Source organism: Camarhynchus parvulus, chromosome 2 (genome assembly GCF_901933205.1).
Source record: "Camarhynchus parvulus chromosome 2, STF_HiC, whole genome shotgun sequence".
NCBI lineage: Eukaryota > Metazoa > Chordata > Aves > Passeriformes > Thraupidae > Camarhynchus > Camarhynchus parvulus.
Genome location: NC_044572.1, coordinates 35,212,936 through 35,240,910, shown reverse-complemented (window position 1 = coordinate 35,240,910; position 27,975 = coordinate 35,212,936). Strand labels below are relative to the sequence as shown.

The following is a 27,975-nucleotide window of genomic DNA, read 5'->3' as shown; positions in this document are numbered from 1 at the left end:
TGTTGGACGAAAGAAGAATGGTAGAACTTAGTAACTGGAGCTAGCGGCCCAATGAAGCTGTTCTTTGCTACAAAATAAAGCCTCCTGACTTTTTGAAACAAATTTTGCATCTGATGCACACCCAACAAACTAGTGGTTCTCCTGCTAGTTAAAAAACAAACCAAAACAAAACAGAAACCTCACAAATACCTCCAGACACTCTGATCTGAATATACTTTCCTACTACTGGAAAAACTCAGAGCAAAAAGGAATTCAATTTTTTTTCGTGATCTGACAGTTAATTTCTAGAGAAGAGGGATCTCTTCCTGATCTTCCCATAACCTAGCTGATATTTTGTGGAAATGTGGTCTCCATTATCTTTCCAGACCATTCAGCTAAAAACTGTTACAGTGAAGTAACAGAACAGCTGAAAACCGTGAGGAAACTACACAGGGTGGAAAGTTGGTTGTTCTCCTACAGGAGTGGTTTCTTTGGACTCATGCTTAGAAGCAGCAGACAACCAAATTCCAAAAGCTCTTGGCTTCATTTTTAGTACTGTGAGTAGTGAAATAATTGAATAGAGCTTTGGTCAAAAGTTTTGACTTTGTACTCACACACATACTTAATTTAAGAAAATCCATAAAACCTGATTCCTTCTGATCCCTCTCAAGTTCCTATGAACTACAGATGGGTAAATCTCAGAGAAGATGACAGAGCAAGAAGATACACTATTTAAACAGTCTCCTGGGAATCTGGAGAGATCTCAGCTGACTGGAAGCTGGCAAGCATTGTCCTGATTTTCAAGAAGGGGAAGAAGAAGGGCCCTGGAAATTATAGGCCTGTCAGCCTCATTTCAGTGCCAGGTAAAATCATGGGAAGGACCATTCTGGGAGGTATTGAAAAACACCTGAAAGACAATGCAGTCATTGGTCACAGCACAGCTTCATGAGAGGGAAGTCCTGATTGTCAAAACTGATTTCCTTCTACGACAGCCCACTTAGTTACTTAGGAAAGCCAGCTGATCTTTTTGGACTTCAGCAAAGCTTTTAACACTCTCACAGTAACCTTCTGGACAAAATGACCAGCACACAGCTCAATAACCATGTTACATGATCAGTGAGCAACTGGCTCATGGGCTGGGCACAAATGGTAGTGACTCATCAGGCTGATGTGCTGCCCCTAGAGGAGTTCCACATGGCTCTATCCTTGGCCCTGTGCTTTTCAACATCTTCATAAATGACTTGGACACAGGACTGGAAGGGATGCTAAGTAAGTTTGCCAACAACACCAAATTGGGAGGAGCTAAACTAAGATTCCCTTGAGGGCAGGGAGGCCCTGCAGAGAGACCCTGAAGAATTGGAGAGGGGCAATCACCAAATGCATGAAGTTTAGCAAGGGCAAGCACCAGATTCTGCACCTGGGACAGGACAGTCCAGATTGTGTGCACACACAGGAATGAGATGCTGGAGAGCAGCACTGCAGAGAGCTCAGGGAGTCCTGGTTGATGGCAAGCTGAATCTGAGTCAGCAGTGCCCTGGCAGCCAAGAGGGCCAGCCCTGTCCCGGGGGGCAGACACAGCATCATCAGCCAGGCAAGGGAAGGGATTGTCCTGCTCTGCTCTGAGCTGGGGTGGCCTCACTTTGAGAGCTGGGGGCAGTTTTGGGTGCCACAATATTAAAAACCCATTAAGCTGTCAGAGAACGCCCAAAGGAGGGCCACAAGCACGGTGAAGGGTCTGGAGGAGAAGCCTTATGAGGAGGTCACTTGGTTTGATCAGCCTGGAGAAGGGAGACTGAGGGGAGACCTCATTGTGGTCTCCAACATCCTCATGAAGATGAGTGGAAGCAGAGGAACAGACACTGATCTCTTCACTCTCATGACCAATGACAGGATTCAAGGAAATTACATGAAGCTGAGTCAGGGGAGGTTTAGGTTGGATACCAGGTAAAGGCTTTTCACCCAGAGGGGACTGGAAACTGGAATAAGCTCCCCAGGTAAATGGTCACTGAGCCCATCTGAGTTCAAGTAGCTTTCGGACAATGCTCTCAGGCACGTGGTGGGATTCTTGGGGTGTCCTGTGCAGGGGTAGGAGTTGGGTTTGATGATCCTGACCCCTTGGGTCTCTTCCAACACAGCACATTCTATGACTCCATGAATGTCTAATTTAGAGTCCTGGTATCTTTCTTTATACAGTAAGTTTGATGTTGGCCTTTTCTTCAAGTATCACATGCTTTTCTTAAAGCTCACAATGCTAAGCTCTTTAGAAAGGATCAAGTATTCAGTGTGCAGAGGCTCCTGTCACAGAGCAATGCAGGGCAGCAGGTCTGCAGTACATTCATTTTACTAACAACACTGGTTTTAGCCTAGCAAAAGCCAGCACTACTTCTGTGAGTATGGCAACACTGCCTTGTGTATTTATGAAAACTTACTAATTCTAAGTACCTCACTAGCAGAGTCTTCACCACTCCTGCACATGAGTTAAACTCAGCTCTTTGTACAAAGCCATCTGAAGCCCAAGGTCAACACAGAGAGACCTGGTTATGCCTTGGGAGTCAGTAATTCACAGACAGCCTTCTGGTTGGTCATCAACACAACTAGAAATTCTGTTGCTAACCAGCTAAAAGGAGTTCTTCATTATTTTTAACAGCAGCAATGCTGACGAACACGTTTTTATCTGTGTCAGCAAAATGGGAAAAGGGAGAAATCTTTCTTAATTTTTAGTCACTTCTAAGTAATTTCAAAATTCGAGATTTGTAATTGGTCCCATGTTTAATAGCTCCATCACAAATTTTAGCTTCCCCTATACTTTATTCATTTCATGTCTACTTGCATGATGTTTCTGCCCATAATGATAGTCTAGGAAGGATTTTAATGACATCTGCTTTTCAAACTGCTAGCTGTACTCAACTTAAAAGCAAGTATTACAGTTTTGCATGAATTTGATTCAAGAAACCCCTAAAACACAAACGGTTTCTAATACGGCAGGGAAGCCACAGCATGTACTGGGAGCTGGTCAGAGAACACAACATCCTGTTTCAAAGGCTAGACCTTGGGGCCACTCAGACCACCAGCCACATACACCTGTGGTGAAGATCTCTGTAATATTTGAACTAAAATGTTTATTTAATTTAATAAATATTTATGTAATGCAAATATATTATTTGCATTAAAGAGCTTCAACCCAAATTGAGGGACAAACCACATTATAAGCTGGTGTTTAGCTGTCCTTCTCTTCTGCTATCAGGGTAACAATAACTCTCACTATCTTCCTACACCATGGCAGGGAGTGGGCACAGGGAATGGGAGAGTCAGAGGCAGCAGCACCTGCCTGGGTGCCAAGTGGTGACACAACAGCTCTGCTGCATGAGCAGGTCTCTCCTTAGGTACAGCAGCAAAGGCCAAATTCTGCTCTGTTACTTTTATGAGGTGAAGAGAAGAGGAGGTGCACAGGCAGAAGAGAAACAGTCAAAAACATTCACCACGGACATAGTTATGATCCAAAGAGAGACAGTACCTCTGCATTTAAATGCAACATAAGCATACTGAAAAGATAAAAATGACACATACCCTTCCCCCAAAACACTCAACACCTTTCCCACTTGAAAAGATACAATGAACAGAAATGATGTCCCAAAACCAAAATGGAAGGAATCTTTGTTAATAGACACAGTCCCTGAATTTTTAAGATGTGGTCTTGCTGTAGTTATACCACCTCATCTGACTCCAAACCATGTACTTCATAGAGAGTGTCCAAGATATTTAGCTGCTTTTCCATGGCTGGTAAGTAAATGTTGAGGTCCCTCTGCATTCCTTTGTAAAATGTTTCTTCCTGAGGATCGCACTCATCTACAGACAGAGCTGCCACAAAATCTTCATACGTTGGAGCTGCCCTTAAAGCTAACTGGGAGAGGAAACAAAGCTTTTAGATTTGCAACACAGAATGGGAAAAGAAATACAATTAAAGCCTTGGAAAACTTCTAAGACTTCCCTCTTGGCATTTAGACTGCATAGCTTCAATTTAATCACGTGTACATGCATATATTGAGAATTTTAACTAGAAGGGAGGTTAACTTTATAAAATATTATCTTTTATTATTATTTTTGTGTAGATCCCCAGTTAAAGACATCTTCAGAGATGCTAGACTTTTAGAAAGTGTCTGTGTATCATATTTTGTATAAATAAATTGAGCACATCAGAAATCAATTAAATACAAACTCCAAATAAAATATAGTTAGTTAGGGGAGCTCCCAACCCAGTGTTACACACCATCACCAATTCTCAAGAAGTTATTTAGAAAGCTCTCTCCAATTCTGCTCCTCTCAAAGTCATGTTTGCCTGGATGAGGTCTTCCTTTTTCCTTTCGTAATTTCAGTGGTAATTTTCCAATGACAGACACAAGGGGGAGCTGCCAAACTGGACGAAAAATTTCCTCTATCCAACTCCCCACACACGCTGTGCTAACCCTGTCTGAATGATCTTCATATTCAAAGAGAGATCAATCTTCAAAAAAGCAACCTCAAAACCTCTTTTCTTCATTTAATAGCCCTGCAAAACTGTGCTCAAAAGCAAATAATTAAAAAATTGTGCATGCAAGTAAAATCTGCCCGTTTCATCTCTAGAAATAAGGCTGCATCCTGAAAGTCCAGTACTGAACATAGTGAAAGCCACAATCCTCAGTTTGAAAATAAGGTCTGGCAAAGGAATCTATTCATTTTAATACTTAGAATTTTAACACAGTTTATTAATTACACACAATATAAGATCACAAGGACAAGACCCTCAGCTCTGTCAGCAGCCAAGATAAATACTCACAGCGAAGACCCCACGGACAACCCAACCATGGTGCTGCCGTAATGTCTTTCCATAAGCATTGTCTTAAAGGAAAAAAAAAAAAAATCAAGAGATAGATGTATGGTAGTTCACAAAGAGAACACAGAGCTTAGAGATGACTATTCAAGGGTATATTCTTGCTACTCATGTAAATAATGGCTGTTTCTGAGTAGACTGAAAGGAGACGACAGATTAGGGATTTCTGCACTGGGGTCTCAGCTCCCCTGTCAAATCTCCTTCAACTCATCCACAGCAAGTAAGTGTTCCAACAGACAGGAAGACTAATGCAAAGTCTAAGAAAATACTGTATGGAGTGAAATTCCAACAGTAAACCAAAGCTGCACTGGTGGTACAGATATAGAAGAGCTTTTCAGGGGAAGAAAGGAAATGAAAAAGTACAAAAAACCAGCAGCATGACTCTGCTGCAGACACAGACCAATTCAAGAAGCAGTTCAGTGCTGAAGCCTTCAGACTCAGAAGGTCAAATAAGTGCCTAATCACTTTCCATGGTGTTTAATACCCATATATGGGAGCAATGTATTTACAGCCCCACTTCCAAGAGCTGCTACACATTTCAGTGTAGTAGTTCTTTTTACTAATCTTATAAGGCAACTGCTTCACTGTGTAAAAGAAGATTATATAAAAAGCTTTAAAAAAGCTGTTTTGAAGTTGGTTTAAAGGATTATTACAACATTATACTGCATGCATATAGAGAGGGTCTTGCCCAGGAGCAACCAAGCCAAGTCTAAGAGAAGTTGGTATTTTGTTTTGTACTTACTGTGGCCAGTAGCTCGACAAAGAAAGTGTCAGAAATTGTGTACTTGGAAAAAAATCCTTCTTCTTTGTTACAACCTCCCTACTAATTCATGCAGGCAATTCACAGCCAAATTGGCAAAGTGGTGATTTCCAAGAATGATGGCCAATCACACAGGGAATTAGAAAACTAACAAAACAGCAATTATACATTTGGGAGAGCTCCCACTGCAAACCAGTAGAGAAATTTGAATGAGTCAAAGCACTTGACTGTCTCCTCTGCCAAAAGTATGCCAATTAAAGGAATCTTTATTTGCTAATGAATTGACATTTATCAGTTATCTAGTAACCCATCTCAAAGCAGCCATTTTAAAAAACTGCAGTTTTCAAAAATGTTATGTCTTAGAGATCACTTTCCTCATCAGCCACTGAAGAAAAGAAGACACAGGTTCTAAACAAGAAGGAAAGCAGCCAAGTATGTGAATTTAGAAGTAGACAAAGAACAAAGCAATTGGTACTTACTCAGAGCTGTTTGGATATTCTTCTCCCCATTCTTCACTTCTGTCAAAAACCCTTTCAAGAACTTTAAACCTCTGCCAGGATAAACCCATGAAATAAAAAGAAACCATGTGTATAAGAAAGTAATCCAAAGTATAACAAAGCCCCCAACGTTGCAATACAACTCCAAAGTGCAATAAAAGTCAGTATTAAGGAGTCAATTTCAATCTGAACAAAATTGTAGCCACCTCCTCCAGCCTCTCTCCCAGTCCAAGGGAAAAACACTGCTAAACATTTCTGCTGCAGCTTGAAATCATCTGCTTGATGCCCTAGCCAAGTCAGTCATTCACTCTAACTTCACTTTTACAGGAAAAAAGTTTGCCTGCAATGTTTTTCTCAGGCCTTTGGGCAAAGTTGCAGTGATACAGCCACAGAAAGCACATTAATCTTGAAGCTGGCCAGTTTGGATTGATGGAGCCTGTGGGAAGTAACCAGCCTGCCCCACGTACATAAGACTGCACTGGTGAGAGGCCCTTCATGGCACCAGCAGTTCACAGTGAAGGTAGCTAGAAGGCCATTACCTTTTCAGCCACAGGAGAGCCTCTGTAGCAGAATTTCTTACTTGTGCTACACCTGCATTCACTTCATGGAGCACAATCTTCTGAAGGGTATCAAACTCTTCTTTGTTGGTTATAAATTTCTGGTTTATTTTCTGGAAAGAACATAATAGGCAAAGCTTTAGGTCTTTCAGGGCCCAACAGGGGCCTATACATTCCCAAGGATGTCACGCACTCCCCATGGCATGGCATGGCTGCTCTGACACACTGGGCATGCCATCCCAGGGCACACCCCAGACACATCCGGCTAACACAACCAAAATAAAACATCTCAGTCAAAAATTTACATGGGACCTACAATTTCTGTCCAACAAAATGCTTGAAGTTCCCATGACATCCTCCCCACTGGAGGAAAGGAGTTAATTCAAACTGCTCTTCAAGCAAAGTCCCATTTGCCCAGAGCTTCAACTACAAGCAAAATTTACCTTCTGACCACTGCAAACTCTCAATATTACATTTGGCAGTGCTCAGCATGCCTATGGTTTCCATTTATTCCCAAGCTTCTATACATAGCTCCTCATGCAAACATAAGAGACAATATTTAAAGGGCATACAAACAGATTTTTCCTTCTACATTGAAGGAGTAGCTGCCTATCACTTAACAATAAATACTCTATGTTTTAGGTTTTGAAATAGCATTCTTTTCTCTTGCTATTTTCAGTCTTCCAGTGGCTACCTTCTATAAGATAAGCAACCAAAGAAATCTGATTGTATACAACATTCCTCAGCATACACTCAGAAGATACGTTTTGCTTTTATTTCTCTTTTCTTGCAAGAAAATGCTACAAAAAGTCTTGCTACATTGAACACATTTTGTCTCATAACCAGCATTTCAAAGGTTCTTGAAGGTTCTTCAGAAGGTACTTGAAGCTGCAAGAACTTCCAGAACAAGAACTAAGCTTGCATTTGCATGGGCTGCCCCAGTCTGCTGAGAAATTGCTTCTTAAACTGCTTCTCAATCCTACTTGATTGAGCAAAGGGGCTTTCCCCCCATCCCCTCCATTCGTTTTACAGGTTAAAGTCAACATTGCTAACATCACATCATGACTTATAACCTATACAGCTCAGGATCAAAGTCACATTCATTAGGTGTAACAGATGTTTTACTTGGCAGTCAATCAAGTATTTTATAAGTTTGCACACAAGTGGATTTATTAAACACAGCATGTACTGTCAGAACAGAATTAGGGGCATTTCAGTGTTTTAAGCTGACAGATGGTAACATTATCAAATATTAAATAACCTTCCAGCACTGACTCCTACCACAAAGATTCTGGAGCACTCATGTCTAAAGTAGATATTTTGTTTAAAAAACAAAAACTTGTGCTAGAAATAAGTTGTTACCTTGATGTTGCCTACAAAATCCATTTTAACTGGAGCAAAAACAGTTGGTCCCAGCTTGTCTAGGGAAAAAAAAGAGACATTTTAAAATTGTGTCTTTTTCCAGTTCTCATGCTTTAGTAAAAATAACTTCATTTACTCATTTAACAAATGACAGGAAAATACTAAATGAATGACAAACCAATGTTTTTCTCTGGTGTAGAACTAATCCATCCCAGTTGCTAAAATATTCTGACCTACAGTTCAAGTCTTCTAAAGGCTGCATGCTCACAGGGCCACCACATCCACTAGATGCAGGGGTCAAGCTGGTGGGGGGCTGTGCTAGGTGAAGATCAAAGTCTTTGAAAAAATCAAATAGTGAGTACAAAAGAATCAAATAGATGGTGAGCTGTCAGCTGTACTAGACTGCAAGGCATCTATGCTGCTTTTTTGAGGGGGAGAAATCACTGCTCCATACAGACACCAAGATTGCCAAACAGCTTATAGGTGGATCCCATCTCAATGAGAGTGGATCCTCTTTAAAGCAGAGGGGTAAGAAACATGTTCTGGTACCAGTTAAACTGATTCTGCTTATACTGGTTCTATTATATCACTTTAGTGAAGAAACAAATTTTCCAACCCAACTGTTCCACCTTTGCTTGCTGCTAGCAGCAGTCAGAAGGAGTCAGAAGAAAAGAAGCTGCTTACCCAGAACAGGCACAATTGCATAACACGACTCCAGGAACTCCTCTGTTGGTATGCCCTCTTCCTCCCGAAGCTCAATATCACTGAACCTGGTGTCCAGGACAAGCAGAAAATATTGTTACTTTAACTATTCTTTTTATGTAACCTCCAAAAGCAAAATTAGATTTCCTGTCTGAGTTATTTGCATAGAGGGAAAACTTATAGGCATGAAACCACCAACATGGCTTTTGTTTTACTATGTTAAAGTAACTGACTGCAGAGAACACACATTGGGTGGTGTGCAAGCAAGGCCTGCAATTATAAACAAGGAAAAACCTCCCACTTAACTCTGTACAGCTATTTTTACAAAAGATATCTTCTTCCAATTACTGTGCTGTAGGCAGTCCTGTCATATAATCTCAGTAAATACAGCTTTACAGACAGAAAAGTCTTAAAAATAATTCAATTTAAGGCTTAACATAAAGTTGCAATAATCCTTTTAATAGAAATCTGTACTACCTATTGCTCATGACACTGAAGAAGGTAGGAGAATCATTTTCATTTCTTTCCTCCTCACACAGAGTCAATCCACTTAAAGAATTTTTTTCTGACTGCAGCATCTTGTGGGCACCACAGCCTTCTACAGCTTGCAGTTTGTCCTCCCCATCATCTTGAATGCCTAACATTTATAGGAAACAAAAGAAAAACAAAAAAACCCCCAGTTACATACACATATCGTTATTCCTTTTCATCAAAATGCCTTTCTATTTGAAGGAAGGCACTTGGATATCTGGATAATGCAAGTTTAAAAGCATCCCTGCCAGCACCACTGCAGGTTTGGTAGGTGCTCAGACCACATTTCAATCAGTCACCCCCCATTTCTTTTAATCAGATAGACCAAGCACCAGGCTGCAGTACAGGTGAACCCATACAACCTAAGCAAGGACAGTCTTGTGAGAAAGAAGAGCACTGAAGAAGCAGTTTGGTGCAGCAGGGAGCTGACTCATCTCCTTGAAAGGAAGATTACTTCTCACATGGTTGTAACTTTCCCAGTATTGCTGAAGTGCCAAAATGCATTTTCAAAAGCAAAAGAATAATAGCAACATGTTTACTCCTTCTGACAGGTAAGCAAATTGGCTGCTTAAATGGACACTTATATGATTATCAAAGGTTGCTATGTTCTCCCTGATTACTGTAAATATCTTTAAAGTTTTCCAGAAAAAGATCCAGGTACATCTTCCCTATTGTGGTTAGTTTTATTTCTTCTTTGGGGCCAAGTACATCTGTTTCACATAAAGCACAAGGAAGACAAAGGAAAGACATAATCTTTCATATACATCCCATACATGGTAAGACCTTCGGACCTCATGGAGAGAACAAGTAAAGAAGGAAAAATGATTCACAGCATCTGCATCATAGAGGCCATAGCTACAGCACATCTTGCTGCCAGACTGTCAAACTAGCATCCAGAATTTCCCAGGGAACCTGTCTTTCCAGGAAAGGAATACTCTCAAGTGTCAGTGAGGATCAGAGAGAGACATGAAGCAGAACTGAGCTTCTGGCTGAAGGGATCAAGCTGCAAGGAACTCTTTTCCTCCAGGTGACAACTGAAAGCAGGCTTACGGCAGTGCCAATTAGTTGGAGAACCACTGAACAAACCTGGTGCTGGGTGAAAAGAAAACCCCTCATACCCACACCAGCCATTCTCCAGCCTCAGACATCACTGACATTCCCAAGCACAGTGTCTGCCAAGGAATGACAGAGGTTTGAGTGACGCCACTGATCTGTCCTTCACCAAGCCACATAGGCTGAGGAGTAGAGAAACAGCCCAGGTCTGCAGTGACACTGCAGGAGTGCTATGCAAAAACCCTGGGCCCTCTGAAATTTCAAACTCAAACACTGTAAGCCCTAAATGACAGAGAAATTTGCTATGGGACTTAAGTGCTCAAGCACTTTTAAAGACTAACTGCTCTTAAAAATGGGGAGAGGGAAGAAAAAGTATCTGAGGCAAGGCAGAGCTCTTGGGGTCAGAGGGAGCACCCAGGTACAGCCATCAGCAAGACAAAGCCCATGGACTGGCTGGGTCAGCCCATCCTCTATGGATGGCCTGCACATCCTAACTCCACCCCATATTGACAGCAAAACTCTGCAGCTCAAATATCTGAACCCAACAGGGGGTAGCCTTTTCTCTTTTGTGCACAGGAACCACAGTAGCTAAATGACTCCAAAAACTTGAATTAGTGTGATGTCCTTGCTTTAGTGCTGTTTTATTGATATTATGCTAGATGGTGTCATGTGTGTATTATTCTGCAGGAACTTGCCACATTATGTAGCACCAACCCCAAAATTGGAAAAAACTCCAAAGAGAACCCATAAGGGCAAAATGACTATCATCATTAACTTGGACTTAAAAACTTCTGCTGACTCACTGACTGCATACTTATGTTTTGGAAGAACAGCCAGGCAGAGAAAGCCACTGTTCAAGAACAGTACAGTCCATCCAACATGATGTGCAAAAATCATGTTACATGAATAGTTATCCAAATTAAGTTCAGCAGCCCTTAACAATACAAGCACATTGGAGGGAATTTTATACTGAATCAGTTCAACAGTATTTCACTGAAGTTGCACACAAATCTAACTTTCACACTATTGCTAAGATAAAGGAAGAAATAAGATGCTTTCTAGGATCTTAGTTGCAGAAAACATTTGTCAGAGCAATCAAGAGTGACTAAAAAAAAGTTCAAGCCCTCAGACATACACACAAAAGCTTCCACAGCCCGCTCTGACACTGCAGCCCTAATACTAGCAGGGAATGATGTGTCTGCCCACAGTGCACAGAGAGCCCAAGCCCTGTCAGGCTTCAATCTGCACCTGGAGAGCCTCAACTTGTCCAAAACCAAATTTTTGATCTCCTCCATTCAGTCCCAAGTTAGCCATCAGCAAAGGCAGCAGGAGCTATGCCAAGAAAACTTGCAAGAGGCAGTATCAGACTAAAAGACTGATATTTCCCTCTCCTGGGAGCCAGGGATCAGCAGTCTCACAAGGAGCCTACACCTTCCTTAATTTACACCTATAGAATAATCATTGTGGACAAAAGACTATGCATATACTCACCTGCCAAATCCTTTCCTACACAATCTTCAACATAAACATCACCAGCCCCCTCATTTGTTTCCAAGTTTAAACATTCCATGCTTTTAATAACTGCTTGTTCTTGATGGTTAACTTCTGCTTTTACACAGCCATTTTCACAGGGGTTCAATTCCACCTGCCTGAAGAAAGGGAAAGAATAATACTTGGTGCATAAAGCATTGCTAGGTAAGCTTCTTCCTGTGAACACACAAATAACAAGAGAAAAACAGCTGACAGAAGTCACAGGTTGCTCTGAGCAAAGAACTTGTCTAAAATAATAAGAAGAATGAGGCAGCTTTTTGCAGCAAAGAGGATTAAAGACTCAACCTCATCTTGCAGATTTCAAGTATATTTACAATGATCTTTATTAAAAAGGTACATAATAATACGATTACAGAAAAGAAAACTGCAGGCAGGTATTGTAACTTCTAGAATATCCCCTCATTAGTATTTTAAAATATACATCCTTGCCACCTACTCCAGGAATCAGTCTGCTCACCATCAATGATTTTTATGAGCTTATGGAGTGGAACCTAAAATGCAGGAAGGAGCACTGAAGTGGGAGAGAGTTGGCTGGTGACTGAGCAATAAGACACCAGGTGGACTGCAGAGAAAAATGAAAGGAAAAGGGCTGATACAGAAGAGACATGAAGTGGGATGAGCCAGATCCCTTTTGTTTCACCTGCTTCCAAGTAGGCAGCTCAGAGCAACACAATTCTGCCTGTATCCAGTAAGAGCAGATTAGCAATAAGGAAAGAACAGACACTACCAAACACAGATTAGAAAGAGACTAGCAGTAAATACTTCTATTATACCTTTCTGTTGAGGTGTGACTGGACAAGACAGAGTGCTTTACCTGAAAGATATGGAGGGGAGATAACATTGTTTAAAGCAAGAAGACTGTATCATGCTTCTCAAACTTCACATTTTATTAAACACAAGTTGGAGTCAGCAAAAAAACCCTCCCTAATTCTCTGACCTGGAGGCAGCATACAGACAAATGTGAAAATGGTGCTACATTATTACACCATTACAATATTGAAAATAAAAGAAGAAAAAATAAAGAAAAAAAATCAGATTATTTCTTTCAGAAAGTAGTTAGCAAGTGTCAAGTGAGACACCACACAGCATATGGAAGAGAAACAATGCAGTGAGCTTCCTTTGTAACATTTTCTTTATTAATCAAAAAGTGTTGAAAAAAATAGAAGAAACATGAAGCTAGGTACCAGGTATGGTGAAGCAATCCCATCTCTCATATGCAGCCATGCATCTACCTTCCTACATAGATCTTAACTTCCTGTTAGCCAGAGATGTGTCAGTTTTCCATATACAGTTATGGATCCAGGAATCAACAAAGTGCCTTTCTCATTAGAAAGCTAAACTCATCAGCTCCCACTGACATATTAGCACACATCCAATACTGCTGCAGCTTAACAGAATAATAATTGCTGTGAGCTCCCACATGGACAAACCTGCTGTAGAGCCAAAGAACTTTGAAACACCACTGTTGGACTTTCTGTGAAACACCACTGTGTAACTTTCAGGCCCTGAAAGTTAATGTTTAATAATTTTCACCTGTCATTATAGGTTAAGCGATTGGTCACTGTTTGTTAAAAAAATGGCCCTACCTCACTTGCAAACCACAAGAAATAGCAGAGTATGTCCAGTGTAGGACCAGTAGCTATGATATGGGTAAAAAGGCATTCCCTACTTCTACAAATGCTACTTTTGACAAAAAGACCCATTAGCATCCCTGCTGAGGCTGAGAGAAGAAGATACTGGCCATTACCTTGCTCGTTCTGAGAACTGCTAAATTTGGGGATCCAGGTGGGGTCTGATGCAGTAACTCAGAAGTGAAGGCAGTATTTGCAATCTGCATACATTCTTCAAGAGTCTTCAGGAAAGTGTCACAGGTTGATTTCAACAGAGCTCCCATATCAATCTCACTCTGTGGGAAGAGATCAATTTGGAGCAACTAATGTCTGCAAAGCCCACAGCTGCTACAGTTGTGATTTCTGGCTAACATGAATTAAAACTCAATGTGTCAGCTGCTCAGAGGACTGGCATCACATATTACTGTGGCTATGTCCCCTTGCAGTATTACCCCTCTTTTCAGCGTCTCAGTGCAAGCAGCTTAATATGCTTGTGTTTTGAAATCAATGCCTCTTAGTTATCTTATTGGTGTTAGAAGTGCAAGAATTACTAGGCCTGAATGTATTCAACAACAGCATTCCAGGAAACACCACTGACAGGAGATATGAAAAGTAAACAAATTAAATAGATGTAGAATGATCTGTAGATGATCATTTCAAAAACCCTATCAACAGAAACTTATTGGAAATGACAAAATGCAGAATGAGGTATCACATTGCCTCTTCATCTCTGCAAAGTGAGTTATTGTTGCTGAAATGCTTTTAGCAATAAATCTTTGCAGTTAAATGCCAGTAAGATCAGGGAAATAGAGTCTTCCCCCAGATGCATGAAATATGAGCAGGATAAACACCACATTACAGGTCAACATCTGCGAGCTGCAAGTTCTAACAGTGCCTTTTAGTCATCTGTACACCACATCATGCTTCTGCACTATCTTTCAATTCACCTTACACAGTTTATCAGGTATCTTTACAGAGATGGTTTGGACACCAAACCAAAGGTTTGATCAACCTTCAGGTGTTTTGCCTGCTTGCTCTGCATCTGAAGACCCATCTCTCCAGTGGGAGGCATCCTGGAACTCCACACCAGCTTCTCTAGTAAAGGAGTGCATTCTTCTTCACACATTTCTCTCTCCAAGCAAGGGGCAGATCACTGTCTTTAGGAGATCGCTCTTAAATGAGGCTTCTTTGGTCACAAAGATTTGCAAGGTTTGAAACTTTAACTTAAGTGAGGCAAACCAAGCAGTTCTTTATATCACTTTTGCTCTTTTTGTGGTCTGCAACATCTCTTGATCTTTTAAGGGCTTTGGATGTGTTTTGCTGAGCAGGATATTAAGGACTCAGGCAGAAAAATGTGTGTTTGTGCAAATTATCTTTTTATAAAGGATCTTTTGCTTTTTTTCTGATCCACTGTAAACACATGATCACCCACAGAGCTGTTACTGTCTAGATCACAGCTATCAGATCTCATATCACTACTTGCTAGCCCAACAAAGGGCAAGTCATTTGCAACAACACAATACTCCATTTAAACAAGAACTGCTGTGTGAGCACTTTATTTCCCTCAGGTTCTCTGCAGAAGAAGGTTGTAACATTAAGTAACTGTGAGTGAATACTACATTGGGTATCCAGAAAAGCTCATGTGCCCAAAACATTACACATGTGGTCTATAACAAAACTAGAGCTGTACCTCTGGTTCTGACACACCAGAAATGCTGGCTTCCTTTGTTTTATGCACTTGCTGAACAAGGAGGTTACAGTACAGTCTAAGTTCGGACATTTTGGTCTTCAAGGCTTCTGTGTTTTCAGTGAACTCTGAAAGTTAAACAAAAGAAAAGTTAAATTTACTGTATCCAGTGCAAGGCAAGTACACAACATTTGGTCTTAGCAGGCCTTTTAAATGGGAGAAAAGCCCTACATGTAATATTCTTTGTTTTCACAAAGTAGTTTAAACTGCAAGCAATAGCATTGTTTAGATAGGGTTGTAGGTAGGAAACACTAGACATAAAAGATGCATTCTGTCCAACAGAAAGGGATTAATTTAATATAGATATTCTTGAATCATGGGATGGATGAGATTGGAAAACACCTTTGGAGACCAGCTAGTTCTACTCCCCTGTTCAAGGAGAGTCAGAACAAATTACTCAGGTCTAGTCAGGTTTTGAACAGTGCCAAAGATGGAAACTACACAACCTCTTCTGTGCAGCCTTTCAGTGCTCCCTCATCTTCACAACAAACATTTTTGCTTATGTTTCAATTGAGCGGTTTGTATAAAAATTCATGCATATCTTCTCTTATTCATTCAGTGAGAAGACTCTGGCTTCATCTTTTTTATGCTCTCTCACTAGATATTTTCTTTAATCATCTTAGCAGCCCTTTGCTGGACTCATTCCAGTGTGTCCATATGTTTCTCGTTCTGAGAAACAGAGAGTACAGAACTGAGAAGACTAATCCAGATAAGATTAACAGTAATTCTGAGATTTTTCAGAAGTAATGTTTTTGATATTAGAGTCCCTGAATTATAAAATAAATTGTCTCTCAGTAAGACTAATGTGCTTTAGTTCTGCAAATACATGACTAGCTTTTCAACCTGTGCTACTGTATGTCACTTTACAGATCCAACTTTGTTCTGCTTCTAGGCACTGGTGAAGGACTCTACAGTAGCATCTTCTGCTCAGTTCTGACTCAGTTTGAACCAGTAGATGCAAAGCCTGGAGATAACACGCATAAGGCTAAGAGGAGAAGCAAATCCTCACCTCAGGGAAAGGAAGTGCTTGCCACCCCCTGCATTTACTCAGGACATTAATAATTTGCTGTTTTCCCATCTTCTGTATAGTCACTGTGCTGAGGTTACACAAGGTTAAGGCATGAGGCCTCACAATGCTCTATGACTGATGCCACACTTGTAAGCAAGAGGGGTTTTCATTGGGGGAGGGAAGTGAGACAGCTGATGAAAGCAAAGTGGTAAGTGAATTAATTTTCACAGCCTGACCATGATCAGATTTAGGTTTCTGATTACTAATAAATTTGGAACCCAGTTGCTGAAGCAGTTCTCAAAGTGCAGAAGACAGCCCAATTAGAACATGGAAACATGTGAGGAACTCCAAAACTGAAGAGACACTGGTGTAAGAGGCTGGGTCATCATATTTAGACAGCTGTACAAGGTGGGGTCTTACATTCTTCTACAGTTTGCATCACAGTGACCCCTAGCAGGGATTATTTACTCACTGTACGTACAGAACCCATCAGCACATCGTTCTCAAATTACTTTTATATAGTGTATTTTAAGAAAAAAACAAAGTTTCCAAATCCCTACCCTGAGAATTAATACCTGAGATTTCTAGTTAATATTCCCACATATCTTAGCTTTCAGCAGCACCAAAGACCTGAAGCACAGGCTGGACACTGAAGTTGTCCTATGCACATGCACTAGGCAAAGCATGGGGAAATTTAAAGCAAACATCATGTGCCAGCAAAAGGGTGTTCTTGCCTTTTTCCTTTTGTGTCCTGCTGTCAGTCAGACAGGCTTTGGCAGTTCCAAGCGCAACAAGCCACTTTTGCCTTTCAACCGCATTTCTTGCCTTCAGATAGAAGTACTGCTCCCCTGGGATGATCAGGTCCATTCGTGTGTTATCTGCAGGATGAACTGAAAGCAACATAGATTTCAGACCAGCCCCCTGGCCCTTCCCAGCCCAGCCAAACATCCCAAGAGATGCGTCAGGCGGCAGGTCAAACAGAAATGAAAGAGGAGAAATCTATGGTCCCAACTTCCCCCACTGCCATTTTATGACTTCTCTTCTGAGTTAGGGAATGGGCAGGACACACATGTGTACAACTATGAAAGACAGTTTTGTGATCAGTATAATCTGAGTCTTTATGGAAAGGGCATCCTTTTCTGGCAAGCCTCTCTTTCAAGCTTCCAGCCCTTAAGTGAACCTCAAAAATGTGGTAGTATGACTGAGCAGACCTAATACTGAAGTTTATTATTCATATTTCTAGCTTCAGCTCTGTGCTTATGAAGAGTCATTTAAAGCTGTGTGATGTTCCACCACAGCTCATGAAAAGCAATGACCCACCTGCACGTAGAATACCCATGATATTAGAGACTTGCAGTTCTCTCAACATTTTCAAAATACTATGGTATAAAAACTTGCATATACATCAAGTTACTGCAAATACATACCAGAGAAATCAAGCTGCCAAACAGCTCTTGTCACCTGAATTCTCATCTTGAATGCAACATTATTGGACAAACTTTAAATGCAGCTGAGTGCTACTGTATCTTAGTTACCTTGAATTTCACAAACAGCCATTTGGATGCTTCCCTTACAACCCTTCCAGGCATCTTCCTGAGAGTCATAATAGGACAGTATGCCACCACAGAGAAGGAACCACCGAGGTTGCCAGCCTGAAAAACAAAACTGCATTTCTCAGTTACGCCTCTCTCTGCAATTCCACCATCTCTCTCACTTGAGACTTGTCGCATATATGCCCCCAAAGATTCTCAGTCCCCCTGGAAAACCAAACTCTTTGAAGCATTAAGATTTGTGGACAGACTTGGATGTTGTACATCGTAATCTCTGCTTTCTGACACCTCTATATCCATTCTGCACACAGCTGGACCATGGCAGTGTGTGTCTTGAGATGCCATATGTCATTTTCAGTATTTTGCTAACATAGCATCACTGACTCACTCTTGTCTTCCAAAACTGCCTTCTCAGTTCAGCCCCCCTCAACTCCTTTCACCACTCCTCAACCCAACCTCTTCACTCTTCCGAAAAGCCACCCCTGCTGTCTTGCCTTCCAAGTCTTCCTCCCCTGAAGGAAGGGCTAGCCAGGTTATCTTGAAAAACAACGTGTAAGAATCTCTTAAAAAGCAACAGACGAACAGAGGCGGATCTGTTGATTTCTGAACATGCTGAATACCATCTTTCAGTGAAGCAGTTTTCAACGCCTCTTGAAACTCCTTGTGCTGCCCACATAAAACATAGTCTTGAATTACTGACCCGCACTTCTGGACACCTTCCCAGAGAAAAACCAAAACAAGGCTAGACCCACACCACTAGCTCTGGGTACACTTTTGCCCAGCCTGCTGCCTAACTTTAGAAGTAAATCATCCTTTTTTTCTACTTTTGGAAGCACTACAGCAGTATGAAAAGATAAAACCAAACACAACCCGACAGCTGCCATTTATGTCTAATTAAAAACTACAAGCTCATTAACTTAAGAAGAAATGAGGCAGCAACGTCACTGGAGGAAAGCAGCTTTCATTTACTGAGCTGTAACAAACATCCCTGGCCAGGTTCAATGGATTGAGGTTCTGACACTCCCACATTGTGCCAGCCAACCATCTCTGAAAGAAAACACTTGGACAAGACTGTGTGGGCCAAATGGGCTCTCAGGTATTTTGGCAGAGGGCCTTCACTTCTGCTGTCCCCTGCACCAGGGCTCTGCCAACCAGAACTGTGCAGCAGGAGCCCAAGCTGGGCTTGGATTGATACCACATTGGAGGAATGACAGCTCCTTTCCACCTAGAAACTGGTTCCTTAGACAACTGCTGAAGCCAAGCACAACACAGTTTAAGATTAGAAAGGCCTAAAGCCTCAGGCGAACAGCAGGAGTATGGTCTGGCTTGCCCCCCTGCCTTTTTTTTTAAATCAATACCACTGCATTCAGTCCAACCCAGTTTATAGATTGCTGAACCCTGTGTGGTGGCTGGAAAACAAATTAAACATAAATAATATTTCATTCCCTTCTAGATCTCTTCCATTATCTCCCAGAAAAATATAAAAATACCAAAAATCTGAAGTACTCTCAGCACTTCTTTACTTTATATGAAGGGGGGAAAATTACAAGAATGAGAAAAAAAATTAAATCAGCAAGACTGGTTTCTATTTGTCTTGCCTCCAAAACAAAGCAACTCTCCTGAAAGTCACTACTGATATGCGGGAACTCACAAAAAAAGGAAGTGATTGTTCAGCAGAGAGGAGCAGTTAATTGCTTCAGACACTCAATGGCACAGAACCAATTCTTTAAATAATGCACAGTGCCACAGTCAATACAAGCCTCTAATTCAGTCTGGAGCTCCTGCTGCTGCGCATGAATCACTTCAGCCATGGTCCTACAGCTTACAATTGCAGCTGATGCTCAACCAAATTGTGCCCCATCCATCAAAGGCTGTGCAATCAATTAGCCAACATACAAATCACTCTGCCTCCATCACTTTGGAGGCTGGTTAAAAATATATCATGAATGAATATATTTTTTGAGACTTTTATTTGGTTGGTTGTTTTGGTTCTGGGTCTTGGGGTTTTTTTTGTGGGGAACAGAGCAACTATCTGTATTCCCTTGCAGGAGTCAATAGTTCTTTAATTATTAGATATATATTAAAAAGATTGTGATAGACAATTTTTACCTAGGACAATATATATTTTCAGAACACAATTGTTACAATAATAAAACCGCTTTTTTGTAAAAGGGAAATAATTTTTAAAAACCTCACAGCAAGGTTCTGTCAGAAGATGCACTAACCACCTGGTACCCACTGACAGTCAGCAGCCATGGGAAGGTTATCCTAAACAACCAGCTAAAAATAGCACGTGGCTGACAAATCATGGGCACTGCACAGGGATACAATCTTTAATTACAGGAGCTTCACTTCTGCAGACAAGTGAAGAATGGAGGAATGAAAGAAACCAAAACAAAAACCAAAGCAGCAAAAAGATACTTAGGCACTTCCAATAACACAAGCCTTGGGTTTATTCAGTGTTACTTGCCTCCTGTAAATTGTCGCAGGAATACTGCAATTTTTGGAACTGAGCATTCAGATATCACCTGATATAGAAAGGTAAAGCTGAACCTTTTAAGGTGTTCCTGGTGCCAGCATTATCACATAACTTTGAAGAAGAATTTAAGTCCATTATACTGGTGGTGCACAGGCAGGAAGAAATATAGCTGGTACTTCCAACATCTCATTTTAGAGGCACAGTACCATTAACAGTAAAAATTGACCTTGGTGGGAAAGGTATGTACAAAAAAATCCCCAATAAAGCACAATGCACAATAAAAAGTGATTAGTAGCTTAAGGTCTCAGCCACAGAAGAGTGAGGATATTCCAGATGACTTCACAGGCACTGGTTAAAGTACATATCGCACTCCTGTGTGAAATTTAAAGTTAGTGCCTGCAGTACCTTGAAGATTTGATATTGTCCACTACCAAAACAGATATTTAAGTAGTCTGTGCCTGCTAAGGATTCACTACTTCTCGCGAAGTTTCCACAGAAAGAAAGATCTGCCTACTTCTATCATTACACTTCAGGAAATCTGGATGTAGCTATCACTGAGCAAACTTGACATTTCTTGATAACACAGTTGAAACTTGGACATAATTCAAACTTTAATGTTATACAACTCAGACTCCAGACAGCATTCCTTCCAAAGTGCCAAGCCTGAAGAAAAGAAAAACAAAACCAGCATTTGAAGACATGTAGATCATGTCCGACATCTACAAAGCCAAGCCATCTGGGAGAATTACATACTCAAGAAGTCAAATTGATGACCTGGAAAACAAGCTGCAATTAAGAGATGCCACTTCCACCTGCATTTCTAAAACGCATAATGCCCAGACATCCAGGTTTTTATCATTGCTTGCTTTCCATGAGAATTATGTAACACTTTAGGCTTATTAATTCCTTGAGCTTCTGAATAAGTTTTTGTAAAACTTCTGCAATAGATAGTCTTTGGACTCCTTGACCCTAATCCAGACTTTAACTGCAGATGGGAGATGATGATGGACTTTCCATGTTACAACATCTGTCTAATAGGAGGAGTCAAAGCCACCATCACCTCCCTACTGCTTATAACAAGGGCAAGATCTAAGACTTAATTACAGGTGGCACAGCAGGACAGATGGCTGTTTTTCTGTGCAGGGTCACAAAAGAGTCCCAGAGTTGCTGCCCTGATAGTCAGAGCCATGTCACAGTGAGAATGAGCAATATCCATGTTTCATCCCACCCTGAGCAAATGTAAACTGTGCCATGTGCTCACTGACCCACCATCTCCAGCTTTATCTCCCAAGGGCAAAAGCACCACATCGTTGGCCCAGTGCTGTGTCTGCGACTGGATAGCTGGACAAGAACTGCTGAAAACTCAGCTCTAGCAGGGCAAAGACACTGTCAGTCAACCAGGCTTCCAGTCAAAAAAAGCAATTTGCAAGAAAGGATCTTACACAGATCAAAGTTCACACTCTTCCCCTTTTTTCTCATTCAAGGAACAGAAGTAAAATATTATCCTGACATAAGCATTTTGCACTCAAAACTGCTGCCTACTTTTTCTACACAGCCTCCTAAGGCTACCCAGAATTTTGGGAAGGGCAATCCCAGGTGCCGGAAGACATTTTGCAGCCTTAATTCTATAGCAGAACAATCTGACAGGATAAAAATCCAGTGTGTATCCATGAGGAACAGCAGAAAGGCAGACAAGAGTGTGTAACAATCTATGCTTCTTCTGTGAGCTATTATCCTGTCACCTAGAGAGCAGCTTCTGGAAATACCCATATTGCAATTTTACTCTGATTATGCGCATATTAACAGCAGGAATCAATACCTAAAGCCCCTAAAGGTAATGAAGGTCAAAGATTTAGCACCTTAACAATGGTACCACTTTTTAAAGCACTTGCTTGAGGGACACTAGAGTGAAGGAAGCAACAGCTGGAACAGGCTTTAACACAACGACCTTCTCCCAAACTGTTTTTCTCACAGGGATTCCATGAAGTCCATTTTTGTTTCAATCACAACTGTTAGGCCAATGTCAGCAGCGCTGAAAGAGCATCCTGTCATCACAGGGCAACTGGGTTTGTTTGCAAACGATTTTATGGCAGTGCCCAGCCAAGGCACAGAGAGCAGAGAGCACAATGTATCAGTCAAGCATTTTCGAAGGGGACGCAGTGAAAGGATGAAGGGCAGAGGGTGGAGGCGGAAGTTCAATAACACAGGCCCTCTGCTCAGACACTAATTCAAGTAATACAAAGCTCCTGGGAGTTTTCCTCCTCTGTTTGTATTTCCCAGCCTCGGAAACCAAGCTGCTCCTCTCTCTGACCCCTGGGGTGGTTATCAGGCCAGACTAAGTTAACACACTGAACTTATGTAAGCACATACAGATACCACATGATGCTATCTCTTCACCAGCAGTCTACCACACCTTTGGTTTCTGTCCTACCCAGCCATTTCCTGTGATCACTTACTTACTTCAGTGCAGGGGGACTGAATGCAGCGGCACCAGTACTGCAGCATACCTGGCAGGGAATGGAGGCTCTGCAGCACTGCTCTAACACAGAGGAGAGAGGGGACACCGATTTCCATTCCTGCAGCCTCATCAAACTTTTCTACTGTGAACACATTACATAATTCCAAAAAGGTTGGACAAAAGCAAGGTTGCTGCATGAAGAAATACAGATGGAAAGGGGAAAAAATAATGAGAATGGTCAAATCACACAAAGACAACTAAGCAACATCCAAAGAGAATTAACTAATCAGTCCCTGAAGTATACTGCATGAAAAGTCTCATCCAGCCAGAACTGGCTAAGAGTCAGGCATTCATCTAAACCAACACCTGGATCCTGAGAGCAGGCCACAGCCAATAACAGATGGCAGTCCATTGCCCCGAAGGCAACAGAAACCTCAGCTGTCTAGGTCCACCTCCACAAAAACCAGACTTCTAATTTTATACAATCAGAACTTGGACTATACCCAGAGGCTAAAATGAAGGGGGAAATTATAAAAGGCTTTTTAGAACCAAGTCTTTTTCTAAGTGTGAAGTTTTTGATTAATTCCTCTATGTCTGGAAACAGAGAAGCTTATTTCCAGAGCTCGATATCAGCTGGAAGGATATGTGTCTCTCATCTCAAAAGGTCAGATTTCTCAAACTCCCAAAACAAAGACTTGCTCTAAGCAATATCACATGCATCCAGATCCAAAATACAAGAACTAATGCTTTTTCTCATTTTCTTGAGCTCTATCCCCAAGTTTATTAAAGAAGTCTGAATCATTAGAGACAAGAGCAATTTAAAGTTTTATGTGGAAGCTGAAATATACTGCTTGGTGTTGGCTCTTGGTTTATCTTGGGATAAACTGAAAAGAATCCAAAGTACAACAATAAACTGAGAGGGGATGATTACATACAGGTAGATGGGGAGAGCTATCTGAAGTATGTGGCATGATGTAGCGTCACTGGTGATGGCATGAAGGCGAGTCTATCATGCCTTGAGGAAGATTAATTACTTAGGGGTAGAATTACTCACCACAAATAAGATAGTGAATATTTAAATATCAGGAAAAGCTTAGTCTTGTAAAGGAAAGTGATCAAAGCCATTTTATGGAGCACCTAAAAAATACCAGGCAAGGCAGTGGAATTAGTCATTTTCCTCAAATGATGAAGCTGCCTTTGAACCAGCCAAAGCTGATCCATACCATTCTTCCAGAGTTAGCAGCAATCCTGCCTGTGGCCAGCAATTCCAGGTAGGGTGTATGCCTGAACTGAAGACCTAAACTGAACTGAATTTCAGCAGAAAGAAAAAAATCAACTTAAAAGTGCCAAGTTCTCACACACCATTGAAGGGAGGTATTCCCCAATTCCATGCTGCTTCCCAGCAGTAGCTTACTCATTCTATAAACCTGATGAGAAAAAAATCATCAATGTCTTTTACAAGGCTAACCCCAAAGACTAAATCAATTTATTTTATTAACCAGAAGTTATGCTCAACAAAGAGCACACACTGCAGGTTAAATTCAGAGTCCCATGGGAGGCAGTTTCCAAGCAGCCAAGAGCAGCTTTCACGAGCAGTTCAGCTTTGGTCTGTCCTTTCTCTATCCTGCCAGCAGCATTCCCCAGCTGGAGATCAGTCACGCTGTGACATTGCAGCCAGGATCTGCCTTTGATGCTGCCCACACCAGAATGGTTTGTGCTCAGCCAGGACTGCAGGCAGTGGCAGCACAACAAACCGAGGAGCTACAGGGAGGGCACACAGTGACACTTTTATCATTCCAACTGCTTACTACAGTTAAGAGGCACTGAAACAATAGTCACACACCCATCCCCAGCCCCCATCGAGCAAAGCTAACATCAGATAGAGACTTTTGGCAAAGGATGAAATATAGGAATTTTTTAAGATCATGTTACATGCTTTGACTATAAGCTCAGCTGAGGCCAACTAACATGCCTGCATGATTTAAGTCACCCTGCTCTGGGTTTTGAGGATTAATAATTTGAAGTTTGCAGATGCATTACATATCTGCCCAAGAGAAAAAGTGCTGTCTCACTTTATATGACAATAATTCTGCTTGCAAAGTTCCCTGCTCTCTTAAGGTTTTAACCAATTTAGCGAGGGAAGCATAGACAAGAGCAATCAAAAGACACACAACACAAACACAAGATCACAACAGATTTTCATGGGCTAGAACTTTGTGACTGTATATCTGATCCAAAGTTGGCACACTTCACTTGAACTTAAACAAAAGTAACACACTGAGAAATCACTCTCTGGTGGCCATTGCATTAGGGGACAGAAAAACTCTAAAAAATCTCAGTTTTCTAAACTCAAGAGATTTCCAAGTTAGCACTGGAAACCCTGCATATAGAAACCACAATGTGAGTGCAGGATCAACACCAGAGGAAAAACCCTACCTTCCAGCAGAAACCAGGTAATACTGATTTAATTTATTCTAATCTACACAGAGCAAACAAGTGCATTTATTACAAACAAGATAACTTGTTTAAGCAGTAAGACAAACTGATCTGTCTTTCAGTTGGTGGCAATCACGGTGTGCTTTCTTTGCCCTTTACCCACAGAAAACCAAACTTGTTTTCTATTTCTGAAACGTTCCTGCTGTCAATAACTATGTAATTTGCAACACAGATCTAGCTCTGGGCCCAAGAGCTGGGAGGAAATGGGCTGATGTGGACTTGACCTCTCATGATGGCAATGACATAAGACATTACGAAATCAAAATTCCCAGAAAAGACTCAATTACCAACGAACTCGCATCAGCTCCTCTCTCACAGCAAGAAGGAAAAGCAGTTCTTTTCTACAATTTTATGCCTGGTCTATCTCTTCTCTGACTGTGAGGGGTCCTCCTCATTCTGAAGTACATCAGCACTGCGTTATTAGCACAGGCACACACCAACACAGAGGGATGACACACAATTTCCCCACTTTTTGCATGCATCGTTTACACTGTACTGCACCTGATTCATCAATCTTGAGCAACAGGAAAAGCGTACTGGGGGCAGAATACTGGCAGAAATACTGTTCTGGATGACCTGTTGAACCTTCTTATTTCCCTTAATCCCCAAAAGGAGGCTTTCCTGTCTCTCACTCTCCAGCTCTTCGTTATTGCTACAACGATCGCTACATTCCAGAATGAAATTTTTTTTTTTCATCTCTGCATAAATTTGTAACTTAATGGCTTCAGGGCAGGAACTCTTCATTTTGCAGCAAAAGAAAGCACTAGTATGTACAGACAGCTTGCAGAACAGCAAATTTACTGTTCTCAAACACACCATGGGCCTTCTGCAACCTAACAAAAGGCAGAGTGACCCTGACCACGACACTTACTGGAAGAGTCAAGTTTCAACCAAGAAATCAGAAGGATGCTTCAATCTTCCATCACAGATTTTCTCTGTGTTGACAGCAAAACCTCTCCTAGTTTTCAGCCAGTACAAATCTTACATACGCAAGGAAAAGTTTCCTTCACTCTGCATTCACTCGACTGAGGTTTGCAAAGCATCATCCTTCTTCATGCAGGGTCATTTGACTGGAAGCGCTTATCAGTGTGGCTAGCAATAGAAAACTTGATTTTGATGAAAACAGATTACTTCTTAGTCTTCATCTTACCATCAAAACAGAAGACCAGCTGATCCTACAACAGGCACACTCAGGCACTAAAATGTCAAATGCCACTCAGTTATCTACAACAACATGGATTGTTTCCTACAGACACACATTCCCAGGTCTCATGGCATGAAACCAAGCACAAGGGTTCCAGACACACCCCAGCATCTCAGCAATGCAAAGAAAAACATGTAAAACTTTCGATCAGCTGAACCATAGGTGGTGTTAGTATGGGGAAAGGACTAACATCAATCCCACAGTTCTGCAATTCACATGGAAAAGGCAAGCATGGCTGCTCCTACCACCACTTCATAATTCAAGAGCATTCACAAATAATTAACAACAAAAGGAAAAAATCCATGTCTGTTCACTGAGACCTGACAAATTTTGATTCTCATCTCAGAACACCTATTGCCTAAAGGGGAAAAGTCACAGCAATCTTCCAGCATAGCAATAAATCCAGCCTCGTGCACCACTGCTGCCCCCCCATCCCTACCACATGAATTCAACACTCGCTTGTGCTTCAGCTTTTTCTTTGTTTAATTTTGATTTCCTCCACTTTCCCAGCTAACCAGAGTGCTGCAGCTGTTCCAGCCTCTCGGGAGAAAGTCAAGCAAGGCAGCAGCCCTTGCACACACACACACACACTGCTGAGCAGCACTCGCACCTGGCAGTGTCAGGGTGGTCGTGGTTACTCCTCTCCGACCTTCAAGTTCCCAAACTGTTCCCACAAACCACACAGAGGTGGGCACCTGGCAAGACCCCATCCACAGCCCCAAACCACACACCTCTGCCCCACCTGACTCGAAGGTGACATCCCATGGGAACACAGGGGGCTTCTGACCCCACCACCTTCAACCTCTGCTGAGCAAACCCTGGCCACACACGGCTGCTTCCAACCTGCCATGACAATCAAGCCTTCCATGGCACGGGAACACCCTAAAAATTAAAATTTGGGCCTAGAGCTAGCCGGACAAACCCCCTCCACCTTTTTCCTAGTCTTTTTGGTTTTCTGCATGCCTTCTCATCCGAATCCCCCAGGTGGGACTGAATGGCAGCACGTTTTTCTCCCAGCTCTGGGAATGCCCCGAGTCGCCTCGATAGAAGTTCCCCGGAGGTGTGTGGAGAACGGGGAAGTTCGCTGCAGGAGCTGTGACCCAGAGCATCCAAACTACCCAAACCCCAACCCACGGCCCCGGACGGGCACTGGCACCGGGATAAACGCCGGGCAGTGACACTAAGGCAGCGCCGGGGCTGCTCTCCTGCGTGGCGGGGTCAAGGGGCAGCGCTGACCCGCACGCAGCAAGCACAGTGAATACATACAGGTATGTACTTGTATAAATACATATACGAGAAGATGACGGCGCCCGTCCCGCAAAGGCTGAGCGCTGGCAGGCACTCACCGCTCAGGTAGTTGGTCCACTTGTACAGGACCCCCTCCATGCCGGCCGGCCCCCGGCCCCATGCAGCGCGGCCGCCCCCCGGCGGGGTCACGCCGCCCGCCGCCGCCCGCGCTCCGCCGCGCCGCCGCCACACAGCGCCATCGCGGGGGCGCGCGCCCCCGCCCGGCCCGCGCCGCGCCCGCCCCCCGCCGCCGCCGCCACGCTCCCCAGCGCAGGG

At 42.2% G+C, this 27,975-nt stretch overlaps 1 protein-coding gene across 2 annotated transcripts; it reads right to left on the bottom strand.

Annotated features, from left to right (window-relative positions):
* Positions 1–265: 265 nt before the first annotated feature.
* On the bottom strand, positions 266–27,865 carry PLEKHA8 (pleckstrin homology domain containing A8). 2 transcript variants are annotated; one of them, XM_030971589.1, is made up of 14 exons: positions 27,759–27,865; positions 17,761–17,877; positions 16,960–17,115; positions 15,160–15,284; positions 13,607–13,765; positions 12,633–12,673; positions 11,800–11,957; positions 9,202–9,361; positions 8,707–8,792; positions 8,023–8,081; positions 6,643–6,773; positions 6,086–6,156; positions 4,793–4,854; positions 266–3,880 (listed from the first exon to the last, which is right to left on the bottom strand). In XM_030971589.1, the coding sequence occupies exons 1-14, from the start codon at positions 27,796–27,798 to the stop codon at positions 3,683–3,685; spliced, it is 1,563 nt and encodes a 520-aa protein (XP_030827449.1). In that variant the 5' UTR covers positions 27,799–27,865; the 3' UTR covers positions 266–3,682. The 2 variants fall into 2 exon arrangements, with proteins under 2 accessions (XP_030827449.1, XP_030827451.1); XM_030971591.1 differs by lacking the exon at positions 4,793–4,854 and having other exon boundaries at positions 3,707–3,880.
* Between the last annotated feature and the right edge of the window lie 110 nt (positions 27,866–27,975).

Excerpts from the sequence above, each read along its gene's own strand:
- PLEKHA8 (XM_030971589.1), bottom strand. The coding sequence starts at position 27,798 with ATGGAGGGGGTCCTGTACAAGTGGACCAACTACCTGAGCG. Across the intron at positions 8,082-8,706 it reads TGCAATTGTGCCTGTTCTGG|ACAAGCTGGGACCAACTGTT; the intron begins GTAAGCAGCTTC and ends TTTTTTCCCTAG. Across the intron at positions 6,774-8,022 it reads ATTTTGTAGGCAACATCAAG|AAAATAAACCAGAAATTTAT; the intron begins GTAACAACTTAT and ends TGTTCTTTCCAG.